The 14,816-nt window shown below is 36.4% G+C and overlaps 1 protein-coding gene across 1 annotated transcript in view; it reads right to left on the reverse strand.

Moving 5' to 3' along the window:
• smc5 (structural maintenance of chromosomes 5) overlaps positions 1–13,677 on the reverse strand; it is a 28,732-nt gene extending 15,055 nt beyond the window's left edge. Inside the window, exons 1-6 of the mRNA XM_052116013.1 lie at positions 13,467–13,677; positions 13,189–13,330; positions 1,939–1,991; positions 1,696–1,858; positions 1,444–1,578; positions 1,213–1,353 (exon numbers count right to left, since the gene is read on the reverse strand). Coding sequence (XP_051971973.1) covers positions 1,213–1,353; positions 1,444–1,578; positions 1,696–1,858; positions 1,939–1,991; positions 13,189–13,330; positions 13,467–13,618 — 786 coding nt within the window. The 5' untranslated portion in view covers positions 13,619–13,677. The remainder of the gene's footprint in view (positions 1–1,212; positions 1,354–1,443; positions 1,579–1,695; positions 1,859–1,938; positions 1,992–13,188; positions 13,331–13,466) is intronic.
• Positions 13,678–14,816: the final 1,139 nt, after the last annotated feature.

Genomic DNA, 14,816 nt, shown 5'->3' on the forward strand with positions numbered 1-14,816 from the left:
TCGTTACACCTCGGGTGTGCATTATTTTTAAACAATACAACGGTCAATTATTCCACTTATGCCAAGGATCTCACACCTTAAGACATTGTTCAGGGTTTTATCTCAAGACGTTTTCAGTTTTTTTGTCCCTAAAACGCTCTTTTGAGAAGAACTACTTTCTTTATTACAGCGTCTTGCTTTAACACAGTCCTAGTCTTCGTTGCTAGTTCAAAACATCACTTTAGAACTATGTGAGAGTTTGTGTTTGAGGGATCGAAAGAGAGAAACTCAGAAACTGAGAGGGATCGCCTGTGGGATTACCTTAATTTGTTGCAGCTCTCTTTAGATGCAACATCGCTTAAAATCACCAAGATGCAAGTTTAAGCACTTCTCAGCAGCAGCGATAAACCAGTTGTAAACCTTAACAACTTTTTTCAACCCTAATGAGATGCAGGAATGCACTAACACGGCGGCTCTGATTTTTCTCTCGCGATTAAGTGTGCATGTAAGTGTATAATGTCTGGGTGTCCATGTGTGTTGGAGTGTGTGTGTGTGTGTGTGTGAGAGAGAGAGAGAGAGAGAGAGAGAGAGGAGGGTGGGTGCTATTTTTCAGATAATATAAAAACTGTTGTATTGATCAAGAGTATCTAGCGCTGACACAGCTCAAGCCTTAGTTGCTAGTTACCTAGTACCTATGTGAGGCTGATTAGGGCGAAATACATTGAAACATTACGTTATTTCTGATAATAGAAACTGTATTGATCAAGTCGTGGGATACGGCTCTATTTGTTGGTCTTGACTCGAGTCTCAAAGTTTGTGTGTACGAGTGCGTATGTATGTGTGTGAGCGTCTAAATGCTGATGAGACGAGGGAGCGCGAGGGCTCTTTTTAACCGAAACTGAAATAAATGTAGGATATTTCAGACATTGTTTGATGTTCTTAACCAATTTACTTAATCCAGTGTTTGTTTGTTTTTTTATTGGTTATTTTGTTGTGGTAGCCTGTAGGGCTCTTTGAAATAACTGAAATAATTTGGCAAATTGATATGGAACAGTTATACTGTCAAGACCTGGCACTACTTCAAAGCCGTGTATTTTCTTAAAAAGTAATTGCACACCTTAGAACATCCATGAACCAATCAGAATGAAGCATTCAAAAAACCCATAGTATAAATGAGGATTGTTAAATTCGTAAGGTGACTGAAATGTTTAGTCAAGTAAGATTGGCACGCACCACCCAGGGTTTCTTCTTTTCCAGCATCTGAATTCTGTCTAAGTGTCTCTTCTTTATGTAGTAGCGTTCCACATCCAGTTTGTTCCTCTCGTTCCTCTGTCTGGCCTTCTCTAGGAAGTTGGCTTTCTCCTTACACACGTTCTGTAGGAGATGGGACAGTGTTAAAAGAAATGCCTGTCGTGTCTTAAAATCACACAATAGAATGCAGATTTCCAAAAAGAAAATGTTTACCTCCAGTTCCCTCTCTTTGTTGCGAAAAGTCTTGAGTGTGCAATGAAACTCGTACATTTCTGGTGGGCCGACAGATTTCTCAGTGGCTTCGAGGAGCTCAATCTTACTCATTTTCGCAAACTCACCAACCTTCTCCTGTGATTCCAGAACAAACACAGCGCAATGAAAGACGAATGCATTTAAAAACTAATTTTATCTTGGAAGCTTTTCCAAGACTATATAGAAATATTTCATAGCGAATAAAGCTCTCACCTGTGGTAGGAACTGACACAAGTTCCCAACCTGAATGTGCAGCTCTTTCACAGCCTCCTCCACAGCTTTCTGACTGGCATGCTTTTTATTGATCATCCACGTCGACTGGTTGTTCTCAACCTGGATCTCTCTGGTGATTATCAAGTTTCCACTTGCTCTGTATCTGAACACATGGTACAATAAAGATGAAATAAAACGCTCTTCAAAGACTTTAAAAAGGAGGTTGCACAAATATATACTTACAGCTCAATCTCGACTAAGCCTTTATTACATCCTCGCTTCACATACAAGCCAACCTAAAAAAAAAAAAAAAAAAAATAATATAATATAATATAATATAATATAATATAATATATATATATATATATATATATATATATATATATATATATATATATATATATAAATACACACTCACCTAAAGGATTATTAGGAACACCATACTAATACTGTGTTTGACCCCTTTCAGCCTTCAGAACTGCCTTAATTCTACGTGGCATTGATTCAACAAGGTGCTGAAACATTCTTTAGAAATGTTGGCCCATATTGATAGGATGGCATCTTGCAGTTGATGGAGATTTGTGGGATGCACATCCAGGGCACGAAGCTCCCGTTCCACCACATCCCAAAGATGCTCTATTGGGTTGAGATCTGGTGACTGTGGGGGCCATTTTAGTACAGTGAACTCATTGTCATGTTCAAGAAACCAATTTGAAATGATTCGAGCTTTGTGACATGGTGCATTATCCTGCTGGAAGTAGCCATCAGAGGATGGGTACATGGTGGCCATAAAGGGATGGACATGGTCAGAAACCATGGTCAGGTAGGCCGTAGCATTTAAACGATGCCCAATTGGCACTAAGGGGCCTAAAGTGTGCCAAGAAAACATCCCCCACACCATTTCACCACCACCACCAGCCTGCACAGTGGTAACAAGGCATGATGGATCCATGTTCTCATTCTGTTTATGCCAAATTCTCACTCTACCATCTAAATGTCTCAACAGAAATCGAGACTCATCAGACCAGGCAACATTTTTCCAGTCTTCAACTGTCCAATTTTGGTGAGCTCTTGCAAATTGTAGCCTCTTTTTCCTATTTGTAGTGGAGATGAGTGGTACCCGGTGGGGTCTTCTGCTGTTGCAGCCCATCCGCCTCAAGGTTGTGTGTGTTGTGGCTTCACAAATGCTTTGCTGCATACCTCGGTTGTAACGAGTGGTTATTTCAGGCAAAGTTACTCTTCTATCAGCTTGAATCAGTCGGCCCATTCTCCTCTGACCTCTAGCATCAACAAGGCATTTTCGCCCACAGGACTGCCGCATACTGGATGTTTTTCCCTTTTCACACCATTCTTTGTAAACCCTAGAAATGGTTGTGCGTGAAAATCCCAGTAACTGAGCAGATTGTGAAATACTCAGACTGGCCCGTCTGGCACCAACAACCATGCCACGCTCAAAATTGCTTAAATCACCTTTCTTTCCCATTCTGACATTCAGTTTGGAGTTCAGGAGACTGTCTTGACCAGGACCACACCCCTAAATGCATTGAAGCAACTGCCATGTGATTGGTTTAACTGCATTAATGAGAAATTGAACAGGTGTTCCTAATAATCCTTTAGGTGAGTGTGTGTGTGTATATATATATATATATATATATATATATATATATATATATATATATCAGACACACACACACAGCTCATAGGTGCATAGATTTAGGTGGGGATGACATGTCCCTACCAACTTTCAGAAAATCGGTATTTGGGAAATTTTAACAATACTTTTGTATTGTAATTTTAACAATACAAATACTTTATCTTTATCATATGTTTTTATTCTAATTTAAACGACTATAAAAATTCTTAGTAACATTATTCACATGTAAATTATTGTCCGATTTATTCTAAAGCGTTGCATAAAAGGTGTTGTCACAAGGACCCGTTTCTTTTCTCGATGATGTTCAGTCTCTGGAGATTACATGGGAGGACTTTTTTTATCTTAGGTACAATCATTTAAACTAGGGCTGCACGTTTTGGGAAAATGTCATATTGCGATTATTGAGGCTAATATTGAGATATGCGCTTGCGATATAATAATCAAATGGTAACATGAGTCAACTTACTTGGTTACCAAGGAATATGCACAAATAGATTACTGATAATGCTGAAATGTGTATTTCTCAACTCAAACATACAAACTAGCAACAACAACAACTATAAATTCAATGTTTTCACGGTAAATGTCTGGATTTGGGGAGGTGATTAATTAAGATTTTTTTATCACTTCGTTGTTTTATTGCTTTTTTTGTTAAAAGTGCAATTTGAATTTAGAAATGTCTTTTGCTTATGTTTTTCATGTTTAAATAAATTAATTACATTTTTAAAACAAAATCAATAAAGCAAAACAATTTACCCGATTCACTGTTTGTTCAGTTTTCACTCTTTTTTCCCGTTTCATTCATCTGAAAATGTGTTTACCCCTTTATTGTTATTATGAATATTGAATACAACCTTTTAAGTCGGTTTATAAGCGGAATAATTGATTAAGAGCTAATGATTCATTGTCGCAATATTTCTAATAATTGTAAGTTCAATCGAATATCAAAATAATTGTTAGTTGCAGCCCTTTTTGGAACTGTGCCAAGTTTTCTCCATTGAGATAATGACGCTCACTGCGGAGTCCCAGAGTCTTTGAAATAGCTTTCTAACTTTTTCCTCATCATTTCTGGAATTTCTTTCGACCTTGGCATAGTGTGCTACTGGGTGAGAAATTTTAGCCAACTTCATGCTGCTGAAAAAGTTCTATTTAGGTGTTGATTTGATTGAACGGGGCTGGCAGTAATCAGGCCTGGGTGTGTCTAGTCCAGCTGAATCCCATTATGAATGCAGTTTCATAGATTTGGGATTTAGTAACTAGGGAGGGGTGGCAAATACTTTTTCCCACAGGCCCAATTGGTATTGGATTACTTTTTTGCTTCAATAAATAACATTATCATTTAAAAATGGCATTTTGTGTTTACTCAGATTGTCTTTGTTTTATGTTAGATTTAGTTAGATTTTTCGAAACAATTTAGTATGAGATATACACAAAAACAGAAGAAATACATTTTCTCAGCACTGTACATTAGTGGTCGACCAATATATTGCAAAGGCTGATATCGATAATAAAAAAATGTTTGAATACCGATACATTTTCCCCATTTGCTGATTTGTTTCTGCAATTGGACGTTCTAATTTCTCCAATTCACTTTAATAGAAGTGGCCCGTCTCTGCTAAATAATCTCTGGTGCAACTTCAAAGTTAAAGCGCTTCATGTGTGCTATGAGTAAATGTCTTATTCACTATGCACTGTATGTACAATTGGTTTGATTCTGTATTTTTTGAGAAAATTCGTAGTCTTTTTGCATAATAAGTTTAGAATATCTATACCTCACTGAGAGATTATAATTATATATAAAGAAACAAAAACCTTTAACTACACATTATTTCAATATAAATTTACAAACTATTAATTCCAGTCTAAGTGTTCAGAAAAGAAGGAATGTGCCCAGTAGAAAAGTTTTAGATTTTTTTGTGTGCAAAAAACATTAAACTTGTATCTGACTTAAAAGGATTCAGATCTTTTTTGTTCAATTTAGTTGTAAGACATCAGTTCACTTTTCATACGCAGTTATTTTTTAGAACCCATTCAACTTAAATATTGTTATAATTTGTAAACAAATGATAATACATTATTAATATTATTGACTTTTAGAATTTTAAATACAACAGTAATATATTTCAACCATGCACCTTTAACCCTCTGGGGTCGACGGACGCGCCGGCAAGTCCTGCTGGATATTTTCGTAATTACAGCAGAAACAACTTAAAATACTCCATCATTTTTGGGTATACAGATAAGTGTAAAACATTAGAGACTATAAAGGGTCTACTTTTATTTGTGTACACTCACAATCACAACAAAATCTTGTGCTTTTGGAAAATAAAGAAAATAAAAAGGGTGAGCTTTCAGCAGTCTCTGTGTTCATGAGCAAATTTCAGAAACACGTCACAAAAATGAACTGAAACTCTGCGAATACTTATCACACAAACATGAAACGCATGTCTAAAGAATGCTTAAGATTTCTACTTTTAAATAAAACAATTCAAATTTAAAACAAATATTCTCCTGCAATGCAATCTGTTTGAAACAAAGCGATGTACAGTTTTTACTAGGCTATTAAACTACTAGGCTTTTACTAGGCTTTTAAATTGTAAAAAGAGTTCAGAATATCAATGTTGTTTCTTTATTTTGGATCAAATAAATCCAGTCTTGGTGAGCAGAAGAGACTTATTTTAACTGTAGTGTAAGTCTAAAATTAAGTAAAGTCTTTACTTAATGTAAAGAAAATGTATAGTCAGATTACTTCTTTTAACTTAAAACTTGATTTGGATCATTAAGTCTCCTCACATTCATTCTCTATCCCTCATTGATAGTCCCAGGGGAGGGTCTTTGTCTCTCATGTGTGAATTACAATGAAATACAATGATTATTCATGATCATTCACGCCTCATCGCATATTAGCTTTCAACACTAAAAGTGTCTTACAAAAGTTAATTACTATATTGTTTTGTATGAATGAGTGATCAGGATGATTTTCACATCATTTTGTAGCAAAAACTCTAGGCTACAAGATCCAGTTCTCAAAAGTCTTGTGGACAAATGTTTACTATCGTTATATGACCTTATTTCAGTGACTTCAAATTGTAGTTTTTTCAAAAACCATGCATAAATGTTATTTTCTCAAAAATACAAACATGTACACACATGTTGCTCACATATTATTATAGCCCAGTTTGTGCTGAATACAGTGTTATCAGACTTTAGCCATTAATATGTTTTTAAGAAACTGAAAAAAGCACAAATGTCAAGGCATGTCAAAACTTCTCCAGGGCCCAAAATACCCTCAGACGCCAGAGGGTTAACTTTAAACTCTCTGACTTTTATTTTGACATTCTGAACTCTCCAGGAAGTCCTGTAAGTTTGTAGGCAAGTTCACACTAGTTTAATTCGCTTCTTATTCAAATTCTGGTAAAATGCACCTCCGGCACCATTCTAAATGCATATTATAAGTGAACAATCGAGCATCAACATCTTAGATGTTGTTCGTTAGTAGCGCTCAATGTTAAAAATAGCCCAAGCGTGTGTGTAATAGGGCTTCACGATTTGGACAAAAAGTAATATTGCGATTATTTACAAAAATATTGCGATTATGATGGTAATGTTTTCCACATGTTCAACTGCAAAATGGCTACTGGGGTTTTCACACTTGAACCCTCTTAAAAAGAACCAACTGAGACCTTTTTTTCAGTTCAACCACAAACAAATAAATTCTTCTTCATATCCAAATTTTTGGATTAGTTTAATCAATTATTTTTATTAGTTTGTCACCATTTAATTTAATTATTTTTACTCCTTATTTTATTATATTTAATTTAGCAATGCATTATATTATTGTTAACTCAATCTTTGATAGATTTATTATATGTATGTTCCTTCCTTTTCATTTTGTTGGATGTTGGTAATATTAGTTCCGCGTTCACTTGTTTCCGTGGGGAGTGTAATACGTGCGACACGCTCTCTCATGAGGTAAACAAATGACAGGAGAAGAGATGAGATGTTTATGGACTCTACAAGTGTTACTGTTAATGCAGCAGTCATGTAATTAAGATGTTTGAATTATACCCCATCTTGTATTCTGCAATATTATTATGATACCTGTGCCTTGCGGAGACTGAGATGCTGCTATCGCAGATAATAATAAAAAACGCTTTACGCAGGACGTGCCAGTTTAGTGTAAATAAAGCGTTTAGCGCACGTAAGCAAATGGAACAGAACTCAGAGCACTTCTGTTACTCTAAGCATGAGAGGGAGTTGTGGAGCATAGAACCGCTCTGAAAACACTGTAACAATGTGCCAATTTAATATAGACTGGACTGAGCAGCGCAAATAAACTTTGAAGAGAGCAGACTATTTATTCATTTAATTAAATCGCAGCCCGTTGCAATTTAATAATCGCACAAGGTCATATCGTGGTTTCGATTTTATTTCTATTAATTGTGCAGCCCTAATGTGTAAACAGAGCAGCATGGTGAGTTGAGTGTGGAAGCCTTGATAAATGGCGTGAAGGCTCCACACACGCTATGTTTCCGTGGTAACGTGCTCAACAAGCCATGTGATAAGATGCGCAGGTTGACGGTCTTAGACGAGGAGGCAGATGGGATTCGTCCTCCGCCACCCAGATTGAGGCGAATCACTACGCGACCACAAGGACTTCCAAAATAGCCCAAAACATTTTATAAAAGTATTGGAGCCGATACCGATCCGGGTATTGGATCGGTGCATCCCTAGCTGTAATCTATCGCAAGCGTCAATAATGTGCTTTGATTAATGGCATTACGATCCCGTTTTACTAATACAATAACTATGTTTCCATCCGATTTTTTCATGTCGACGTAATATTTTTCCATTTAACTATAGTGCATAAACTATGTAGATACTTCAAATGTCACAAAAAAATGGTTTGGGAACACTTATTCTGAGAAAATTGCCAGTAACGCAAAAATGTAGTGTAGTGTAAAATATTAGTATTTTTAATATTATATTAAATATTCTCAGATAACAAATTTTCTCTTCTGCAGTATAGCTGTTAAAATAAATGTACGTTGTTTTAAATATTTTAGATTTAGATATTTATATTGGGAAAACAAGCAAAAAAAACTAATCAAGAATTTTGTTGCAGTGTATAATGGGGCGAAGACTTCTCTCACCTTTCTGTTTATTTCAATCCATCTTTAACGCAAACAAAAAAAAAATTCTCTTATTAATAAAGCTGCATATTGCCAATTTTCTTCACGATAAGAAAAGCACAGAGACATATATTATGATTCAATAAGTCGCAAGCAATCGCATTATAATCTAGCTGCATTAAGCGTGTGCTCGAGGGATGAGCGTCCCCGAGAAAGAGTGCGCATCAGCCAGATGCAGAATCAGTCTCTCACTCTCAGATTTTGACTTTCGCACAACTCATAGAAGAGGCGCTGACCGCACAGAAAAATGCCAGTTTCGGAGTTTGTAGTTATTTACATGATCTGCTTCCATATTATTTGATCTTAAATAAAGCTATAATATATAATATATTAAATATAACTGCATTTAAGATGTAACGTCAGGGTGTTTCCTTTAAAGACGCTTGACATGCAAGTGGAGCGGCAGCTCCAGCTCCACTTATTCCACAACAAGAGTGCTTCTGTATTTACTTTGTATTTTTGCATTATAATTCCCTAATACTTTGTAATCTACATCACCTGAAGCTGTTTGGAAAGTATAGCGTGCATCTGGACTGTGAGTTGTGTAATTCTTCCTCTCCTCAGTCAGGTGCGAGCTGCAGTGCTGAACTCATCATTAGAGTTTAAAGTGATCTCATGTTACATTAAAATATATCTAACTATTCGACAACAAACATTTTTGTCGACGTTGTTTATAACATCGACTAATCGTTTCAGCCCTAGCCACTACTATAAATGCAATGTTTTTCTTTTTTACAGTGACTGTATTGAGACATAAAATGCAGTTCTGTTCACTTACGCAAAATATTATCAGGTGCGTAATAGCAATTAAATTACGCTATTCTCTTTTTCAAGTCACTGTGAAAACTGTGAATCAAAATTTAGGCAAACGATTATCAATCAAATTACTATGAAATGTAACCATTTCTTTCACAAAAAACATATATATATATATATATATATATGCTTTACAATGTCACTTCATTCCAGCCCACGTAATAATATTATTCATTCTATTTATGAGAATATTTTGCCAAAAACCGCACTATTCACGGCAATCTTCCATTAATTCCTATGGGGAGTTCTGCATAGCTTGTCAGAATGAACAACCGTAACCAAGGGGGACTTGGTTGGTAAACAGTGCTTTACAGAGATAAACGGCTGATGAAAGACATATGACTAAAACGTTGCTTTGTTATCAAATATAAAGTGGTCTTTGCAAGCAAAACCTTATCTTATTTATGCATTTGTAAACTGACAAGTGTATTTGTTGAATGCATTCGTGCAATATGGATTTGATGCATGAGTTGGTGGGAGGTTTTGGCATCAATTTAAATAGGGATGCACCGATACAATACTGAAGCTTTTAGACGGATCGGTTATAGGTCCGACAAACCCGATCCAAATATGATACTGTGTGTTAGTCATGTTTGTTACTGTCAAGCTACAAAAATTACATAAAAGAACCATAAAAACACCATTAAAGCAGTTCATATGACTCATGGATTTTATTCAAAGCCACTTGAAGACATGTGATAGCTCTGTGAATCACAAAAGGCTGCGTTTAATTTTAAGTAAATATATAATATGCGCAGCACCTGCACATTAGTGAATGGTGCTGCTCTGTTGACACAAACTCACGCACAGGCTGGTGATGCACTCGCTGCTGTTTTTTGCCTTCACAGCGGTGTGCAATATTTGGGCACTACTCAAGAACAGCATCTCAGTTGTAGATGTGCAATAGTTCGGTTCACTTATAATATGCATTTAGAACAGCACCGGAGAAGCATTTTACCAGAATTTGAATAAGAAGCTAATTAAGGTACTGTGAACTTTCCTACAAACAGACGCATACAGGACTTCCTGGAGAGTTAAGAATAACAAAATAATAGTCTAGAAATATTACTGTTGTATTTAAAATTAAAAGTAAATAATAATAATTTTAATACCAATTTATTATTATTATTATTGTCATCATTAGTATTTGTTTACAATTTATAACAATATTTAAGTTGAATGGGTTCCAAAAAATAACAGAGTGAATGAAAAGTAGACTGATGTCTTACAACAAAATTTAACAAAAACAAGATCTGAATCCTTTAAACTCCAGATAAAAGTTGAAACAAGAAAAAAACAGCAAGAATAAAACATTGTTTTCTTTTCTACTGAACAATTGAAGACTGGAATTACTGTTAATTTTGCTGCTACATTATACACAGTTAATAATAAAGAGATTATTAATATGCTATACATTTATATTGAAATAATGTGTAGTTAGAGGTTTGTGTTTCTTTACATATTAAAGAGTACTCCCAATTAGTTACCACACAATAATGTAAAGATATTCTAAATTGAAAAACAACAACACTGGTATCGGCTGATACTGAGATTTCTGATATCGGAAGAGAAAAAAGGCAGTTTTGGCACGGTTTAAACTCTATAAATTATTGATTTGGAACTGACTAGACAACGAACATAGGGCCTCCAATTCATTTCTGAAAATGAGGGGGAATTCCCCCCTTAATTTTTTTTTTCTATTCCAACTTACAAAATGACCCTATTATCCTTTTATGTTAGAATTTAAACAATTCATTAATCTGAAAAATGGTATGTTTCAATAATTACAAAATTGCCTGATATGTACATTGCATAATGTGCATTGTTACAGAAACAAAACTTTTATTCTCATTCACATTTTTCCAAACATTTCGGCTATTAAATTAACATAGCCTAAAAACTTGTACACTGACATGGAGGCAATGACAGCATTTCTCCAGATTTGGAATGAAGAGCTTAAAAAAAAATTTAACAACTCCTTCATGCCACTTGAATAAAACAATTCATAAATAAACAGCTCACAATGAAAATTAGTAAGAGATTTGATTTATACACTAAAAGTGGTTAATGTAAAATGATTTTTTTATTATTAATAATGTTTTATATTATTTCACATAAAGGCTATTTATCCAGATATTATTTTTGTTAATATTATTATTAACTACAATGTGGTTACATTATATTTTGTGTTCTCTTAGAACTGATTAACGTAAAAAATTAAAAACATCCATTCCTCCTGTACTTTTGGCTTCAGGCAGGTGAGAAGGCTTTTCAAACAGAGAGAAGCATAAGTGAGATGAACCGATGAACGCACGTTGAGACGTCTGCACTCTGTTTCATTCTTTGCGCTGCATCTAGATTGTTTTTAGTGCAAGTATCACAAAGATTCAACATTCTAAACACGTTCAGGCTGTAAAGAGGGGACTGTTGCAATGTATCATATTATTGTAGTTCTTGTTCTACACCAAGTTTAGCAAATAAACGGTAAGGCAACGCTTTTTTTCCTTCTGCTCTGTACTGAGAGGCTGCTGTGCCTTGTACAAATTGTGTTTGTTTACTGTTTTAGTACTGTTATGAATGCTGCCTATATGCTTACATAAAATACAGCCTATTGCAACAGTACTTGCTTGGAGAAGAAATTAGATAGCAAGCAATTTTAGGTTCAAGCTATAAATATGTCTGTATTGTTCGGGGCAGGTAGGGTTTTATTTTAAGGCTGATGCAAACCTCTAGGCTATAACAAAGGGAGTGACAGCGTTACAACACCAAACTGCTGCGGAGCGTGAGAAGCGGGTGTACGTTTGTGCGCGTTTATGGCACGAGCATCTGCCAACGACTCAGCAACATCTTTGACATGAAACAAATTATGTTGAGTGAAAATTCCAATTAAGATGTGTATATTTGAAATTTTATAAATAAAACAACAAGAACTCTATGTGGTGGGCATTTTTTGCCCGCATATTTTGAATGTAGGGGCAGAGCCCCCATTAATTTCAGACCCTGGATGGAGAGATGGAGATGAGTGATGTAACAGGTGTTTAACTATGTGGTACAAATGTGCTGCTTTATGATTAATGATGGAGTACCAAGATATGAAAGGCGTCAAAACTATAGATCGCTCCAATGTCAGGCTTGCGATGTTAACAGATTTGTTAATTATTAACAGGAACAATACTTTTATCGCATTGCTCACTAACAGAGACGCAGTATAACGCCATTAGCATGTCAAATTAACAGGTTTAAAAAGGTTTATAGTCTGTAACATATTAAGTTCAGTAACTATCCAACAAAGCACTACCTCACTGCGCACGCTCAAACTAATCTCAACAAGCGCTCAACTACTTCTGACAGCTGCACAAGAGGGAAAGGGAGAGTAGATTTACCCGTGCATCTTCTTGAGTCACAGTTTGATACGAATACAAGTTAATTGATTTGATTTGTTTATCTGTATCTATTGGTTTAATAATTTGCAGCTGCACTGTAAAGTGAATAAAAGTGTGAAGGAATTTCCTGCACTATGAAAATGGAATTTGCAGGAATTATTACAATTGTGTGCTATACCTGTAATCCCACGGTGAATTTCAGGCACAGGGACAAGTGTGAAATTGTTTTATTTATGCATTTGCAAACTGCAAATTTGTTGCATTTGATGTAGGTGTGTATTGGAGGTTTTGGCACTATTTTAACTCCATAAATTATTGATTTAGAACTGACTGGAAAACAGGCACATGTGAAATCGCTGGGGTGATCATGACAGTTTAAATTGACATATGTACTGCTTAATTTCAATAAAACTGATAAATATCAGTGATGAGATGAGATGTTCCTCACCTTGTCTCCTCTGCCCAGGACGGCTGTTTTTCCTGCCAGGCCCAGACAAATGGCACACACTATACTGGACTTCCCTGTGCCGTTGGCTCCCACGATCATGTTCAGTTTGGGCCCTGGGAAAACTTCTGAGTGATCGTAGGTGCTATAACAGCAATAAACATCACAAATATGATTCAGTGTGCTGTAATATGACGATAACTGACACGTAAGAGCATGTATGTACTATTGTAGTGAATTCAAGACATTTGAAGTACATGGGGAGCGAATAGGACACTTACAGGAAGTTGTGCATGGTGATGCGGACAATTGACCCCTCCACAAAACCCTCTCTGTTGTCATTTGTGCTGGTAGATGGTGTAGGATCACTGTTTGAAGGTTGTGAATGTGTTAATTCGTGGCTTATTCGTTTTCGTTTCTGCGGCGCCTCCATTTCTCTTCCCGTAAAACGAACTGACGGGTGATGTTTTTTAGAGACGTCACTCACTCCCGTTTCGCGCCTGTGGTGTGTGAATATCACAATGTGATTGGACAGAAGTTGTCACGTGATGTTTGCATGCTGTTGCTGATAATAAGCACAAAATGGCAGGACAGATTTACCATTGGTTAAGGGGCTAACAGCTCACTCAAAAACGAAAAGTGTATGGATATTATATTGCATGGCTAAAAAAAACAAAAAAACCATGTGCTCCACTTCATACACAGCTACAAGACGACACACAGCTACTAATATATATATATATATATATATATATATATATATATATATATATATATATATATATATATATATATATATATATATATATATATATAAGCAGTTGAAGAAACGTCCTCTCACTTTTAACTGGGGGGGGGCTCCTGATGTCAGGATGAGCCTGCAGGAAGGGTACCACATGAGGGAGGAGGATGTCTTACCTGTAACGCACAGCATTGAGATTGCCTGCAATGACAACAAGCTCAGTCCGATGATGCTGTGACACACCGCCCCAGACCATGACAGATCCTCCACCTCCAAACCGCTCCAGAGTACAGGCCTTGGTGTAATGCTCATTCCTTCAATGATAAACGCGAGTCTGACCATCACCCCTGGTGAGACAAAACCGCAACTGGCCAATGAAGAGCACTTTTTGGCAGTTCTGTCTGGTCCAGCGAAGGTGGGTTTATGCCCATAGGCGATGTTGTTGCCAGTGATGTCTAGTCTTACAACAGGCCTACAAGCCCTCTGTCCAGCCTCTTTCAGCCAATTATAGTCTGAGCACTGATGGAGGGATTGGGTGTTCCTGGTGTAACTCGAGCTCTTGTTGTTGCCATCCTGTACCTGTCCCACAGGTGTGATATTCGGATGTACCGATCCTGTGCAGGTGTTGTTACACGTGGTCTGCCACTGCGAGGATGATCAGCTGTCCTTCCTGTCTCCCTGTAGCGCCGACTTAGGCGTCTCACAGTACGGACATTGCAATTTATTGCCCCGGCCACATCTGCAGCCCTCATGCCTCAATGCAGCATGTCTAAGGCCATGCTACCCTCTTTTCATAAATAATGTCTTCTAACCTGGTCTTAATTTATAAACATAATTTCTCCCCACATAGTGACAGTATATATAGTTTGTCACAACCAGGGCTGGACTG

Source organism: Xyrauchen texanus, chromosome 43, assembly GCF_025860055.1.
Source record: "Xyrauchen texanus isolate HMW12.3.18 chromosome 43, RBS_HiC_50CHRs, whole genome shotgun sequence".
Classification (NCBI taxonomy): domain Eukaryota; kingdom Metazoa; phylum Chordata; class Actinopteri; order Cypriniformes; family Catostomidae; genus Xyrauchen; species Xyrauchen texanus.